The sequence below is a fragment of the Aegilops tauschii genome, chromosome 5 (assembly GCF_002575655.3).
Source record: "Aegilops tauschii subsp. strangulata cultivar AL8/78 chromosome 5, Aet v6.0, whole genome shotgun sequence".
Classification (NCBI taxonomy): domain Eukaryota; kingdom Viridiplantae; phylum Streptophyta; class Magnoliopsida; order Poales; family Poaceae; genus Aegilops; species Aegilops tauschii.
The window spans coordinates 390,893,986-390,911,319 of NC_053039.3; the positions used below are offsets into that span (position 1 = coordinate 390,893,986).

Consider the following 17,334-nt stretch of genomic DNA (forward strand, 5'->3'; position numbering starts at 1 on the left):
TTTTTCTCATTCTTTTTTGTTTTCTTTAATGCACCGCTTCAGGTACTCGCGCCCACGCGCCCAGCAAACTGGGCTGGCCCAGGTTGCCATGTACGCTTTTCGCGTACGATCACGGTGCACGTCACTTCATTCATTTCGATCGAAGTTGACCGGTCCAGCGTTAACTGGTCAACAGTTGACTTTTGAAACAAGAAAAAAACCGAAAAAATCATGAATTCAATATATTCATGAATTTTCAAAAAAAAAATCACAGACTTCAAAATCGTTCACGGACTAAAAAAAGTTCATCCATTTGAAAAAGTTGATCGATTTTGAAAAAAAAATTCATAAAATTTGAAAAAGAGTTCACCAATTTTGAAAAAAATTCGTTAGTTTCAAAAATAGTTCACAAACTTTAAAAAAAGTTCATCGGATTTGAAAAAAAGTTCACCGACTTTTAGAAATGTTGTCGGATTTTTGGAAAAAGTGCACCGAATTTGAAAACGTTGATGGATTTTGAAAAAAGTTCACCATATTTGAAAAAACGTCCATCAAATTTGATGAACTTTTTTGTTGAATTATAAAAACGAAAAAGAAAAAAGAAAAAATAAAAGGAACAAGAAAAAAGGAATGGAAAAGAAAAAGGAAAGATGAACAAAGGAATAAAAAGGTTGCAAATAACCACATTGGTATGTTGTTCTAGTTGGCTATCGAGGCTAGCTTGCACGAGGGCGTCGCTAGTTCAAAACCTACTACTCGCTCTTTTTTGCGCCAGTTAGGGCGCCGTTTAGGATTTGCCTTCGGAGAAACTGGTGTGAGTCTTTGGCACTTCTTCTTAAATAAGGGGAGTTTTCTAATTGGTGTTGCAGGCCCACGCACCATCACCCCGTGGGGCCAATAAAGGACCATCACCCCGTGGGGCCCATAAAGGCGAGCCCAGGTGGGGTTCGCTCGCTCCGGGTCGTTCGCGTGTGGGTTCAATCATTGATTAAACTAGAAAATACCCCGCGCGTTGCGGCGGGAATTGGTTGCAGTACATTCGGAAGATATTTGGTTGTATAGTAGACAAATGTTTTGATAAATAATATGATAATTAAAACTGGAAAATACATATGTATAATAATTATTATTTATAGAAAATAAAAAGAACATAATATGTGCTAAAATTAATTTGTAGTTGCTAGGGTGGGGGTCTTCTTCGTTGATAACTATTTAGACATGTGGGGTTCCTTTCTTAATGTACTCGAAGATGTATTTGCTGGACTTATGTTCTTATTACAATCATCACAAATGGACATAATTAAGTAGATCACTAAGGAGATTGAGGGACTAGTCGAAGTCGCCAAACACGTTGTTTGCGGTGTACTCAATCAACGTGTTCTCCATTTTAGCAGCATCCTCAGGCAGATAAGGAACCACGGCGTTGCTCGGTCCAGGAGGAACATCATGCGAACCACCAGCTCCTTTTGCACTATCTGGATGAAGGTTGAAGTTGGCTTCAAACCTTTTCCCTTGAGGTGCTTTGCGTCCCTGGTACAGCATAACCAGATGCTTGGGCATTGTGCACTTTTCAGTAGAATGCGTGTAGCATCCACACTTGTTGCAAAGCTTAGATTTATCAACCCTGGGCTTTGAAGTGCCTTTTCCCTTTTCTGGGTATCTAGATCTCCTGTTCCCATTGCGCTTTCGCTTATGCTCGAAATTGGAATGTTTACCCCGAAAGGTACCATTAAACTTCTGTCTATTTGCAACATTCAAATGGACTTCAGGTAAAGGTTGTGCCCCAACTGGGCGCTGAGAGCCATTCTTAGCGAGTAGCTCATCATGATTTTCAGCCTGAAGTAACATGTGAATAAGCTCAGAATAGACAGTGTAGTTTCGAGCATGGTATTGCTGTTCGAGGATTCTATCTGAAGGGAGCATATTAGACAAAGTTTTCTCTATCTTCTCCCCCTCAGTAGGTTCCTTCTCACAAAAGCGCAGTTTGGAACATATCTTATGGACAAAATGATTGTACTCACCGATGGACTTGAAATCCTGAAGACGGAGATGAGTCCAATTATGGAGTGCTTCTGGCAGGACTACTGCCTTCTGCTATTCATACCTTGTTTTGAGGGCCAGAAACAGAGTACTAGGAGATTCCTCCTGTAAATACTCAGACTTGAGATCTGGATGAATATGGTGCCTTATGATGAATAAAGCAGCATAGTTCTGCTGTTCTGTCAGCGGCATGGCCCCAGCCGGGAGAGGAGTCTCCGGGGGTTGTATTGCATGCGCTATCCCACGGGACGCAAGACTGATCTTGATGTCCATAGCCCATGTAGGGTAATTGTGGCCATTGAGGGCAAGCTCCTCAAACTCTTTGGCAGTCATCTTCGCCTACATGAGGAACCAGAGATAATTAATAACCATCATGGTTCTGTAATAAGAATGCAAAAATTTGATATTCAAGTTTAAACTTGAAAAATTCTCAACCTCAATTGTGTGAACATAACACTTTGAAGATCACTTAGATCTCACAGTAATAGGCTACATCGCCATTACCTTGTGTATGCTATAATTCAGATATAAGGAATACACGTTGGAGGTAGACCTCATAGTAAGAGAGGATAGTCTGCAAATGTGCATTAGATCACAACCCATTACTTTGTGATTCCAAATAAGATGAGGGAGAAATATTCAAAAAAATTGCAAGTTTGATATGCGAGAGAAGATCTCAATCGCAAAAACATGTTCAATAAAAATGAGATGTGGTAAACACATGGAACATGTCATTCTTCCCAGATTAAATCCGGTACTTTATTTATATTATCAATCCATTACATAATATAAACACACTAATAATTACACAAGTCCTAGTCAGATGTAATCTAGAACTGGACTAGTATGTAAGTAGCAGTCAAACTAGGTACTAAATAGAGTCTAAAACTGCACCATATACAATAATTAGTACTAGACTAATAAAAACAGAGAAAAAATGGCGTCCACGGCCAACAGGAGGCAACCGGAGAACCCGTAGGCGCCTGGGCCTGGGCCTGCACGGCCTTTGGCTGGCCCAACCGCCGTCGCACCGCATAAGACAAAGGGGGGAGAGGGCGGTTACGGATACGGGTCGGATAATCCGACGCCCGCACCACCACTCGATCCCCTCCTCCGACACGGCGCTACCAGCGGGGGGAGCGGCCGCCGCCGCATCCCATCAGTCTCTGGTGGTCACCGTCTCGTCGCCGACGAGCCCTCCTCGTCCGAAGAGGAGACGGCGATGGTGGAGGCCTGGCGTAGCGGAGTGGTGGCGAAGCCGAGGTTCGCCGGAGCCCATGAGCCTGGGCTGCGGTCAAGGGCCGCGACGGCGCGCCTGACGAGGTGGCCGAAGCACTGCTCCGCGCGGATGCTCGGGCCCGCAGTAGCCTCCAGTGGTGGTGGAGAGTTGACGCCGGCACCTTCCTGAAGGAAATATGCCCTAGAGGCAATAATAAAGTTGTTATTTATATTTCCTTAAATCATGATAAATATTTATTATTCATGCTAGAATTGTATTAACCGGAAACTTAAACATGTGTGAATACATAGACAAACATAATGTCACTAGTATGCCTCTACTTGACTAGCTCGTTGAATCAAAGATGGTTAAATTTCCTAACCATAGACATGAGTTGTCATTTGATTAACGGGATCACATCATTAGAGAATGATGTGATTGACTTGACCCATTCTGTTAGCTTAGCACTTGATCGTTTAGTTTGTTGCTATTGCTTTCTTCATGACTTATACATGTTCCTATGACTATGAGATTATGCAACTCCCGAATACCGGAGGAACACTTTGTGTGCTACCAAACGTCACAACGTAACTGGGTGATTATAAAGGTGCTCTACAGGTGTCTCTGATGGTACTTGTTGAGTTGGCATAGATCGAGATTTGGATTTGTCACTCCGATTGTCGGAGAGGTATCTCTGGGCCCTCTCGGTAATGCACATCACTATAAGCCTTGCAAGCAATGTGACTAATGAGTTAGTTGTGGGATGATGCATTACGGAACGAGTAAAGAGACTTGCTGATAACGAGATTGAACTAGGTATGGTGATACCAACGATCGAATCTCGGGCAAGTAACATACCGATGACAAAGGGAACAACGTATGTTGTTATGCGGTTTGACCGATAAAGATCTTCGTAGAATATGTAGGAGCCAATATGAGCATCCAGGTTTCGCTATTGGTTATTGACCGGAGACGTGTCTCGGTCATGTCTACATAGTTCTCGAACCCATAGGGTCCGCATGCTTAACATTCGGTGACGATTTATATTATGAGTTATATGATTTGATGACCGAAGTTTGTTCGGAGTCCCGGATGAGATCGGGGACATGACGAGGAGTCTCGAAATGATCGAGCCGTAAAGATCGATATATTGGAAGGCTATATTCGGACATCGGAAAGGTTCCGACTGATTCGGGTATTTTTCGGAGTACCGAAGAGTTACAGGAATTCGTATTGGGCCTTAATGGGCCATACGGGAAAGGAGAGAAAAGGCCTCATGGGTGGCCGCACCCCTCCCCATGGGCTGGTCCGAATTGGACTAGGGAGGGGGGCGCCCCTTCCTTCCTTCTCCTTCTCCCTTCCCCTTTTCCTACTCCATGTGGGAGGTGGAATCCTACTAGGACTAGGGAGTCCTAGTAGGACTCCACACTTTGGGCGCACCCTATGAGGGTCGGCCTCCTCCTCCCTCCTTTATATACAGGGGCAAGGGGGGCACCCTAGAACACACAAGTTGATCATTGATCTTTAGCCGTGTGCGGTGCCCCCTCCACCATAATCCACCTCGGTCATATCGTAGCGGTGCTTAGGCGAAGCCCTGCGTCGGTAGCTTCATCAACACCGTCATCACGCCGTCGTGCTGACGGAACTTTCCCTCGAAGCTCTACTAGATCGTGAGTTCGTGGGACGTCACCGAGCTGAATGTGTGCAGATCGCGGAGGTGCCGTACGTTCGGTACTAAGATCGGTCGATCGTGAAGACGTACGACTACATCAACCGCGTTGTCATAACGCTTCCGCTTACGGTCTACGAGGGTACGTGGACGACACTCTTCCCTCTCGTTGCTATGCATCACCATGATCTTGCGTGTGCGTAGGAATTTTTTTTAAATTACTACGTAACCCAACAGTGGCATCCGAGCCAGGTTTATGCGTAGATGTTATATGCACGAGTAGAACACAAGTGAGTTGTGGGCGATAATAGTCATACTGCTTACCAGCATGTCATACTTTGATTCGGCGGTATTGTTGGATGAAGCGGCCCGGACCGACATTACGCGTACGCTTACGCGAGACTGGTTCTACCGACATGCTTCGCACATAGGTGGTTGGCGGGTGTCAGTTTCTCCAACTTTAGTTGAATCGAGTGTGGCTACGCCCGGTCCTTGTTGAAGGTTAAAACATCACATACTTGATGAAAAATCGTTGTGTTTTGATGCGTAGGTAAGAACGGTTCTTGCTAAGCCCGTAGCAGCCACGTAAAACTTGCAACAACAAAGTAGAGGACGTCTAACTTGTTTTTGCAGGGCATGTTGTGATGTGATATGGTCAAGACGTGATGAGATATAAGTTGTTGTATGAGATGATCATGTTTTGTTGAAGTTATCGGCAACTGGCAGAAGCCTTATGGTTGTCTCTTTATTGCATAAGATGCAAGCGCCAAATAATTGCTTTACTTTATCGCTATGCGATAGCAATAGTTGCAAGAGCAATAGTTGGCGAGACGACCATGTGACGACACATTGATATAGATCAAGATGATGGAGATCATGGTGTCATGCCGGTGACGATGGAGATCATGACGATGCTTTGGAGATGGAGATCAAAGGCACAAGATGATGATGGCCATATCATGTCACATATTTTGATTGCATGTGATGTTTATCTTTTATACATCTTATTTTGCTTAGTTCGGCGGTAGCTTTATAAGATGATCCCTTACTAAAATTTCAAGGTATAAGTGTTCTCCCTGAGTATGCACCGTTGCGACAGTTCTTCATGCTGAGACACCATGTGATGATCGAGTGTGATAAGCTCTACGTTCACATACAACGGGTGTAAGCCAGTTTTGCACACGCAGAATACTCGGGTTAAACTTGACGAGCCTAGCATATGCAGATATGGCCTCGGAACACTGGAGACCGAAAGGTCGAGCGTGAATCATATAGTAGATATGATTAACATAGTGATGTTCACCATTGAAAACTACTCCATCTCACGTGATGATCGGACATGGTTTAGTTGATTTGGATCACGTGATCACTTAGATGATTAGAGGGATGTCTATCTAAGTGGGAGTTCTTAAGTAATATGATTAATTGAACTTTAATATATCATGAACTTAGTCTTGATAGTATTTTGCAAATAATGTTGTAGATCAATAGCTCGCGTTGTTGCTTCCCTATGTTTATATGTGTTCATAGAGAAAACTAAGTTGAAAGATGATAGTAGCAATGATGCGGACTGGGTCCGTGATCTGAGATTTATCCTCATTGCTGCACAAAAGAATTATTTCCTTGATGCACCGCTAGGTGACAGACCTATTGCAGGAGCAGATGCAGACGTTATGAACGTTTGGCTAGCTCAATATGATGACTACTTGATAGTTTAGTGCACCATGCTTAACGACTTAGAATCGGGACTTCAAAGACGTTTTGAACGTCATGGACCATATGAGATGTTCCAGGAGTTGAAGTTAATATTTCAAGCAAATACCCGAGTTGAGAGATATGAAGTCTCCAACAAGTTCTATAGCTAAAAGATGGAGGAGAATAGCTCAAGCAGTGAGCATGTGCTCACATTGTCTGGGTACTACAATCGCTTGAATCAAGTGGGAGTTAATCTTCCAGATAAGATAGTGATTGACAGAGTTCTCTAGTCACCATCACCAAGTTAGTAGAACTTCGTGATGAACTATAGTATGCAAGGGATGACGAAAACGATTCCCGAGCTTTTCATGATGATGAAATCGATGAAGGTAGAAATCAAGAAAGAGCATCAAGTGTTGATGATTAACAAGACCACTAGTTTCAAGAAAAGGGAAAGGGAAAGAAAGGGAACTTCATGTAGAATGGCAAGCAAGTTGTCATTTCTGTGAAGAAGCCCAAAGCTAGACTAAAGCCTGAAACTGAGTGCTTCTACTGCAAAGGAAATGGTCACTAGAAGCGGAAATGCCCTGAATATTTGGTGGATAAGAAGGATGGCAAAGTGAATAAGGGTATATTTGATATACAGGTTATTGATGTGTACCTTACTAGTGTTTATAGTAGCCCCTGGGTATTTGATACTTGTTCGGTTGCTAAAAATTAGTAACTCAAAACAGGAGTTGCAGAATAAACAGAGACTAGTTGAGGGTGAAGTGACGATGTGTGTTGGAAGTGGTTCCAAGATTGATATGATCATCATCGCACACTCCCTATACTTTCGGGATTAGTGTTAAACCTAAATAAATGTTATTTGGCGTTTGCCTTGAGCATGAATATGATTTGATCATGTTTATAGCAATACGGTTATTCATTTAAAGTCAGAGAATAATTGTTGTTCTGTTTACATGAATAAAACCTTCGATGGTCATTGATGACCCACAAGTATAGGGGATCTATCGTAGTCCTTTCGATAAGTAAGAGTGTCGAACCCAACGAGGAGCAGAAGAAAATGACAAGCGGTTTTCAATAAGGTATTCTCTGCAAGCACTGAAATTGTAGGTAACAGATAGTTTTGTGATAAGATAATTTGTAACGGGTAACAAGCAATGAAAGTAAATAAAGTGCAGCAAGGTGGCCCAATCCTTTTTGTAGCAAAGGAAAAGCCTGGACAATTCCTTATAATGAGAAAAGCACTCCCGAGGACACATGGGAATTATCGTCAAGCTAGTTTCATCACGCTCATATGATTCGCGTTCGGTACTTTGATAATTTAATATGTGGGTGGACCGGCGCTTGGGTACTGCCCTTTCTTGGACAAGCATCCCACTTATGATTAACCCCTATTGCAAGCATCCGCAACTACAAAAGAAGTATTAAGGTAAACCTAACCATAGCATGAAACTAGTGGATCCAAATCAGCCCCTTACGAAGCAACGCATAAACTAGGGTTTAAGCTTCTGTCACTCTAGCAACCCATCATCTACTTATTACTTCCCAATGCCTTCCTCTAGGCCCAAATGATGGTGAAGTGTCATGTAGTCGACGTTCACATAACACCACTAGAGAAGAGACAACATACATCTCATCAAAATATCGAACGAATACCAAATTCACATGACTACTAATAGCAAGACTTCACCCATGTCCTCAGGAACAAACATAACTACTCACAAAGAATATTCATGTTCATGATCAGAGGAGTATTAATATGCATTAAGGATCTGAACATATGATCTTCCACCAAGTAAACCAATTAGCATCAACTACAAGGAGTAATCAACACTACTAGCAACCCACAGGTACCAATTTGTGGTTTTGATACAAGATTGGATACAAGAGATGAAGTAGGGTTTTGAGAGGAGATGGTGCTGGTGAAGTTGTTGATGGAGATCGTCCCCCTCCCGATGAGAGGATCGTTGGTGATGACGATGGTGATGATTTCCCCCTCCCGGAGGGAAGTTTCCCCGGCAGAATAGCTCCGCCGGAGCCCTAGATTGGTTCCGCCTTGTGGCAGCGGAGTTTCGTCCCGTAAGCTTGCTTATGATTTTTTTCCAGGGTAAAAGCCTTCATATAGCAGAAGATGGGCACCGGAGGGCCACCAGGGGGCCCAGGAGATAGGGGCGCGCCCCCACCCTCTTGGCCAGGGTGTGGGCCCCCTCTGGTATTTTCTTTGCTCAATAATTCTTATTAATTCCAAAAATGACTTTCGTGGAGTTTCAGGATTTTTGGAGCTGTGCAGAATAGATTTCCAATATTTGCTCCTTTTCCAGCCAGAATTCCAGCTGCCGGCATTCTCCCTCTTCATGATAAACCTTGTGAAATAAGAGAGAATAGCCATAAGTATTGAGACATAATGTGTAATAACAGCCCATAATGCAATAAATATTGATATAAAAGCATGATGCAAAATGGACGTATCAACTCCCCCAAGCTTAGACCTCGCTTGTCCTCAAGCGGAAGCCGAAATCGAAAAATATGTCCACATGTTTAGAGATAGAGGTGTCGATAAAAATAAAATACGGACATGAGGGCATCATGATCATTCTTATAACAACAACATATATAGATTTTGTCATATGATTTATCATGCTCAAGTACCAATCTATTCACAATGTCAAGTATGGATCATAAACTGTATTGAGAATTAGCAAACTATAATCTCAGTCATTGAAACAATTGCAATTTATCACAACATCATAAAGAGTCAAGAATAGAGCTTATCAGCAAGTCCACATACTCAACTATCATATAGTCTTCTACAATTGCTAACACTCACACAATACTTATGGTTATGGAGTCTTAATCGGACACTGAGAAAGATAGGGGCTTATAGTGTTGCCTCCCAATGTATTCACCTTTGGGTGATGTCAACAATAATAGTTCATGCTAACTTACATCCAATTGGATATATATATATCAGGATCTTTCCAACACGAGGTGCTTGCCAAAGGATAAAATGAAAAAGGGAAAGGTGAAGATCACCTTGACTCTTGCATAAAGTGAAAGACATAAAGTAAAAGATAGGCCCTTTGCAGAGGGAAGCAGAGTCTGTCATGTGCTTTTAGGGTTGGATGCACAAAATCTTAATGCAAAAGAACGTCACTTTATATTGCCACTTGTGATATGAACCTTTATTATGCAGTCCGTCGCTTTTATTACTTCCATATCACACGATCGTATAAAGCTTATTTTCTCCGCACTAATAAGTCATACATATTTAGAGAGCAATTTTTATTGCTTGCAACATGACAACTTACTTGAAGGATCTTACTCAATCCATAGGTAGGTATGGTGGACTCTCATGGCAAAACTGGGTTTAAGGATATTTGGAAGCACAAGTTGTATCTCTACTTGGTGCAAGGAATTTTGTCTAGCATGAGGGGGAAAGGAAAGCTCAACATGTTTGAAAGATCCATGACAATATACTTTAACTGAGATGTGATAAAACATAACCCATTACGTTGTCTTCCTTGTCCAACATCAACTCTTTAGCATGTTGATACGTCTCCAACGTATCTACTTTTCCAAACACTTTTGCCCTTGTTTTGGACTCTAACTTGCATGATTTGAATGAAACTAACCCGGACTGACGCTGTTTTCAGCAAAACTGCCATGATGTTGTTTTATGTGTAGAAAACAAAAGTTTTCGGAATGACCTGAAAATCCACGGAGGCACGTTTTGGAAAATATAAAAAATACTGGCGAAAGAATCAAGACCAGGGGGCCCGCACCCTGTCCACGAGGGTGGGGGGCGCGCCCACCCTGAAGGAAATATGCCCTAGAGGCAATAATAAAGTTATTATTTATTTCCTTATATCATGATAAATGTTTATTATTCATGCTAGAATTGTATTAACCGGAAACATGATACATGTGTGAATACATAGACAAACTTAATGTCACTAGTATGCCTCTACTTGACTAGCTCATTAATCAAAGATGGTTATGTTTCCTAACCATAGACATGAGTTGTCATTTGATTAACGGGATCACATCATTAGGAGAATGATGTGATTGACATGACCCATTCCGTTAGCTTAGCACTTGATCGTTTAGTATGTTGCTATTGCTTTCTTCATGACTTATACATGTTCCTACAACCATGAGATTATGCAACTCCCGTTTACCGAAGGAACACTTTGTGTGCTACCAAACGTCACAACGTAACTGGGTGATTATAAAGGAGCTCTACAGGTGTCTCCAAAGGTACATGTTGAGTTGGCGTATTTCGAGATTAGGTTTTGTCACTCCGATTGTCGGAGAGGTATCTCTGGGCCCTCTCGGTAATTCACATCACTATAAGCCTTGCAAGCAATGTAGCTAATGAGTTAGTTACGGAATGATGCATTACGTAACGAGTAAAGAGACTTGCCAGTAACGAGATTGAACTAGGTATTGGGATACCGACGATCGAATCTCGGGCAAGTAACATACCGATGACAAAGGGAACAACGTATGTTGTTATGCGGTTTGACCGATAAAGATCTTCGTAGAATATGTAGGAGCCAATATGAGCATCCAGGTTCTGCTATTGGTTATTGACCGAAAACGTGTCTCGGTCATGTCTATATAGTTCTCGAACCCGTAGGGTCCGCACGCTTAAGGTTTCGATGACAGTTATATTATGAGTTTATGAGTTTTGATGTATCGAAGGTTGTTCGGAGTCCCGGATGTGATTACGGACATGACGAGGAGTCTCGAAATGGTCGAGACATGAAGATTGATATATTGGAAGCCTATATTTGGATGTCGGAAGTGTTCCGGGTGGAATCGGGATTTTACCGGAGTACTGGGGGTTACCGGAACCCCCCGGGGGCTTAATGGGCCTACATGGGCCTTAGTGGAAATAGAGGGCAGCAAGGGGAGTGTGGGGCGCGCCCCCAAGGCCCAAACCGAATTGGTTTAGGGCAAGGGGGGTCGGCCCCCTCTTTCCTTCTCCTCCTCTCCCTTTCCTTCCCCCTTCTCCTAGTCCAACAAGGAAGGAGGGAGTCCTACTCCCGTGGGAGTAGGACTCCCCATGGCGCGCCCCCTCCTAGGCCGGCCGCCCCTCCCCCCTTGCTCCTTTATATACGGGGGCAGGGGGGCACCTCTAGACACAACAATTGATCTCTTGATCTCTTAGCCGTGTGCGGTGCCCCCTCCACCATAGTCCTCCTCGATAAATATTGTAGCGGTGCTTAGGCGAAGCCCTGCGACGGTAGAACATCAAGATCATCACCACGCCGTTGTGCTGACGGAACTCTCCCTCGACACTCGGCTAGATCGGAGTTCGAGGGATGTCATCGAGCTGAACATGTGCTAGAACTCGGAGGTGCCGTAGTTTTGGTGCTTGATCGGTCGAGCCGTGAAGACGTACGAGTACATCAACATCGTTGTTCTAATGCTTCCGCTTTCGGTCTACGAGGGTACGTGGACAACACTCTCCCCTCTCGTTGCTATGCATCACCATGATCTTGCGTGTGCGTAGGAATTTTTTTGAAATTACTACGTTCCCCAACGGTGGCATCCGAGCCAGGTTTTATGCGTAGATGTTATATGCACGAGTAGAACACAAGTGAGTTGTGGGCGATACAAGTCATAATGCTTACCAGCATGTCATACTTTGGTTCGGCGGTATTGTTGGATGAAGCGGCCCGGACCGACATTACGCGTACGCGAGACTGGTTCTACCGACGTGCTTTGCACACAGGTGGCTGGCGGGTGTCAGTTTCTCCAACTTTAGTTGAACCGAGTGTGGCTACGCCCGGTCCTTGCGAAGGTTAAAATATCACTAACTTGACGAACTATCGTTGTGGTTTGATGCGTAGGTAAGAACGGTTCTTGCTCAGCCCGTAGCAGCCACGTAAAACTTGCAACAACAAAGTAGAGGACGTCTAACTTGTGTTTGCAGGGCATGTTGTGATGTGATATGGTCAAGACGTGATGCTATATTTTATTGTATGAGATGATCATGTTTTGTAACCGAGTTATCGGCAACTGGCAGGAGCCATATGGTTGTCGCTTTATTGTATGAAATGCAAGCGCCCTGTAATTGCTTTACTTTATCACTAAGCGGTAGCGATAGTCGTTGAAGCAATAGATGGCGAAACGACAACGATGCTACGATGGAGATCAAGGTGTCGCGCCGGTGATGATGGTGATCACGACGGTGCTTCGGAGATGGAGATCACAAGCACAAGATGATGATGGCCATATCATATCACTTATATTGATTGCATGTGATGTTTATCCTTTATGCATCTTATCTTGCTTTGATTGACGGTAGCATTTTAAGATGATCTCTCACTAATTATCAAGAAGTATTCTCCCTGAGTATGCACCGTTGCGAAAGTTCTTCGTGCTGAGACACCACGTGATTATCGGGTGTGATAGGCTCTACGTTCAAATACAACGGGTGCAAAACAGTTGCACACGCGGAATACTCAGGTTAAACTTGACGAGCCTAGCATGTACAAATATGGCCTCGGAACACGGAGACCGAAAGGTCGAACGTGAATCATGTAGTAGATATGATCAACATAGTGATGTTCACCATTGAAAACTACTCCATCTCACGTGATGATCGGACATGGTTTAGTTGATTTGGATCACGTGATCACTTAGATGACTAGAGAGATGTCTGTCTAAGTGGGAGTTCTTTAGTAATATGATTAATTGAACTTAAAATTTATCATGAACTTAGTACCTGATAGTATTTTGCTTGTCTATGTTTGTTGTAGATAGATGGCTCGTGCTGTTGTTCCGTTGAATTTTAATGCGTTCCTTGAGAAAGCTAAGTTGAAAGATGATGGTAGCAATTACACGGACTGGGTCCGTAACTTGAGGATTATCCTCATTGCTGCACAGAAGAATTACGTCCTGGAAGCACCGCTGGGTGCCAGGCCTGCTGCAGATGCAACTGACGACGTTAAGAACGTCTGGCAGAGCAAAGCTGATGACTACTCGATAGTTTGGTGTGCCATGCTTTACGGCTTAGAACCGGGACTTCAACGACGTTTTGAACGTCATGGAGCATATAAGATGTTCCAGGAGTTGAAGTTAATATTTCAAGCAAATGCCCGGATTGAGAGATATGAAGTCTCCAATAAGTTCCATAGCTGCAAGATGGAAGAGAATAGTTCTGTCAGTGAACATATACTCAAAATGTCTGGGTATAATAATCACTTGATTCAACTGGGAGTTAATCTTCCTGATGATAGTGTCATTGACAGAATTCTTCAATCACTGCCACCAAGCTACAAGAGCTTCGTGATGAACTATAATATGCAAGGGATGGACAAGACTATTCCCGAGCTCTTCGCAATGCTAAAGGCTGCGGAGGTAGAAATCAAGAAGGAGCATCAAGTGTTGATGGTCAATAAGACCACCAGTTTCAAGAAAAAGGGTAAAGGGAAGAAGAAGGGGAACTTCAAGAAGAACAACAAACAAGTTGCTGCTCAAGAGAAGAAACCCAAATCTGGACCTAAGCCTAAGACTGAGTGCTTCTACTGCAAGCAGACTGGTCACTGGAAGCGGAACTGCCCCAAGTATTTGGCGGATAAGAAGGATGGCAAGGTGAACAAAGGTATATGTGATATACATGTTATTGATGTGTACCTTACTAATGCTCGCAGTAGCACCTGGGTATTTGATATTGGTTCTGTTGCTAATATTTGCAACTCGAAACAGGGACTACGGATTAAGCGAAGATTGGCTAAGGATGAGGTATGCGCGTGGGAAATGGTTCCAAAGTCGATGTGATCGCGCTCGGCACGCTACCTCTACATCTACCTTCGGGATTAGTTTTAGACCTGAATAATTGTTATTTGGCGCCAACATTGAGCATGAACATTATATCTGGATCTTGTTTGATGCGAGACGGTTATTCATTTAAATCAGAGAATAATGGTTGTTCTATTTATATGAGTAATATCTTTTATGGTCATGCACCCTTGAAGAGTGGTCTATTTTTATTAAATCTCGATAGTAGTGATACATATATTCATAATGTTGAAGCCAAAAGATGCAGAGTTGATAATGATAGTGCAACTTATTTGTGGCACTACCGTTTGGGTCATATTGGTGTAAAGCGCATGAAGAAACTCCATACCGATGGACTTCTGGAATCACTTGATTATGAATCACTTGGTACTTGCGAACCATGCCTCATGGGCAAGATGACTAAAACGCCGTTCTCCGGAACTATGGAGCGAGCAACTGATTTGTTGGAAATCATTCATACCGATGTGTGTGGTCCAATGAATGTTCAGGCTCGCGGCGGGTATCGTTATTTTCTCACCTTCACAGATGATTTGAGCAGATATGGGTATATCTACTTAATGAAACACAAGTCTGAAACATTTGAAAAGTTCAAAGAATTTCAGAGTGAAGTGGAAAATCATCGTAACAAGAAAATAAAGCTTCTATGATCTGATTGTGGAGGAGAATATTTGAGTTACGAGTTTGGTTTACATTTGAAACAATGCGGAATAGTTTCGCAACTCACGCCACCCGGAACACCACAGCGTAATGGTGTGTCCGAACGTCGTAATCGTACTTTACTAGATATGGTGCGATCTATGATGTCTCTTACTGATTTACCGCTATCATTTTGGGGTTATGCTTTAGAGACGGCCGCATTCACGTTAAATAGGGCACCATCAAAATCCGTCGAGACGACGCCTTATGAACTATGGTTTGGCAAGAAACCAAAGTTGTCATTTCTTAAAGTTTGGGGCTGCGATGCTTATGTGAAGAAACTTCAACCAGATAAGCTCGAACCCAAATCGGAGAAATGTGTCTTCATAGGATACCCAAAAGAGACCCTTGGTACACCTTCTATCACAGATCTGAAGGCAAGACTTTTGTTGCTAAATTCGGATCCTTTCTAGAGAAGGAGTTTCTCTCGAAAGAAGTGAGTGGGACGAAAGTAGAACTTGATGAGGTAACTGTACCTGCTCCCTTATTGGAAAGTAGTTCATCACAAGAACCGGTTCCTGTGACAACTACGCCAATTAGTGAGGAAGCTAATGATATTGATCATGAAACTTCAGATCAAGTTACTACCGAACCTCGTAGGTCAACCAGAGTAAGATCCGCACCAGAGTGGTACAGTAATCCTATTCTGGAAGTCATGTTACTTGACCATGGCGAACCTACGAACTATGAGGAAGCGATGATGAGCCCAGATTCCGCAAAATGGCTCGAGGCCATGAAATCTGAGATGGGATCCATGTATGAGAACAGAGTATGGACTTTGGTTGACTTGCCCGATGATCGGCAAGCCATCGAGAATAAATGGATCTTCAAGAAAAAGACTGACGCTGATGGTAATATAACTGTCTACAAAGCTCGACTTGTTGCGAAAGGTTTTCGACAAGTTCAAGGGGTTGACTAGGATGAGACTTTCTCACCCGTAGCGATGCTTAAGTCTGTCTGAATCATGTTAGCAATTGCCGCATTTTATGATTATGAAATATGGCAAATGGATGTCAAAACTGCATTCCTGAATGGATTTCTAGAAGAAGAGTTGTATATGATGCAACTAGAAGGTTTTGTCGATCCAAAAGGTGCTAACAAAGTGTGCAAGCTCCAGCGATCCATTTATGGACTGGTGCAAGCCTCTCGGAGTTGGAATAAACGCTTTGATAGTGTGATCAAAGCATATGGTTTTATACAGACTTTTGGAGAAGCCTGTATTTACAAGAAAGTGAGTGGGAGCTCTGTAGCATTTCTGATATTATATGTAGACGACATATTGTTAATTGGAAATGATATAGAATTTCTGGTTAGCATAAAGGGATACTTGAATAAAAGTTTTTCAATGAAAGACCTCGGTGAAGCTGCTTACATATTGGGCATCAAGATCTATAGAGATAGATCAAGACGCTTAATTGGACTTTCACAAAGCACATACCTTGATAAAGTTTTGAAAATGTTCAAAATGGATCAGGCAAAGAAAGGGTTCTTGCCTGTATTACAAGGTGTGAAGTTGAGTCAGACTCAATGCCCGACCACAACAGAAGATAGAGAGAAAATGAAAGATGTTCCCTATGCTTCAGCCATAGGCTCTATCATGTATGCAATGCTGTGTACCAGACCTGACGTATGCTTAGCAATAAGTTTGGCAGGGAGGTACCAAAGTAATCCAGGAGTGGATCACTGGACAGCGGTCAAGAATATCCTGAAATACCTGAAAAGGACTAAGGATATGTTTCTCGTTTATGGAGGTGACAAAGAGCTAGACGTAAATGGTTATGTCGATGCAAGCTTTGACACTGATCCGGACGATTCTAAATCGCAAACCGGATACGTGTTTATATTGAACAGTGGAGCTGTCAGTTGGTGCAGTTCTAAACAAAGCGTCGTGGCGGGATCTACATGCGAAGCGGAGTACATAGCTGCTTCAGAAGCAGCAAATGAAGGAGTCTGGATGAAGGAGTTCATTTCCGATCTAGGTGTCATACCTAGTGCATCTGGACCAATGAAGATCTTCTGTGACAATACTGGTGCAATTGCCTTGGCAAAGGAATCCAGATTTCACAAGAGGACCAAGCACATCAAGAGACGCTTCAATTCCATCCGGGACCAAGTCCAGGTGGGAGACATAGAGATTTGCAAGATACATACGGATCTGAATGTTGCAGACCCGTTGACTAAGCCTCTTCCACGAGCAAAACATGATCAGCACCAAGGC

General features: G+C 43.0%; 2 protein-coding genes across 2 annotated transcripts in view; both read right to left on the reverse strand.

The window, feature by feature from the left end:
• Positions 1 to 1,308: 1,308 nt before the first annotated feature.
• On the reverse strand, positions 1,309 to 2,211 carry LOC141022904 (uncharacterized). Its single transcript, XM_073499184.1, has 3 exons — positions 2,084 to 2,211; positions 2,001 to 2,016; positions 1,309 to 1,815 (listed from the first exon to the last, which is right to left on the reverse strand). Exons 1-3 carry the CDS (start codon positions 2,209 to 2,211, stop codon positions 1,309 to 1,311), a joined length of 651 nt encoding a protein of 216 aa, XP_073355285.1.
• A 545-nt stretch (positions 2,212 to 2,756) lies between these two features.
• Positions 2,757 to 17,334, reverse strand: part of LOC141022406 (uncharacterized) — a 47,606-nt gene continuing 33,028 nt past the window's right edge. Inside the window, exon 2 of the mRNA XM_073498646.1 lies at positions 2,757 to 3,423. Coding sequence (XP_073354747.1) covers positions 3,193 to 3,423 — 231 coding nt within the window. The 3' untranslated portion in view covers positions 2,757 to 3,192. The remainder of the gene's footprint in view (positions 3,424 to 17,334) is intronic.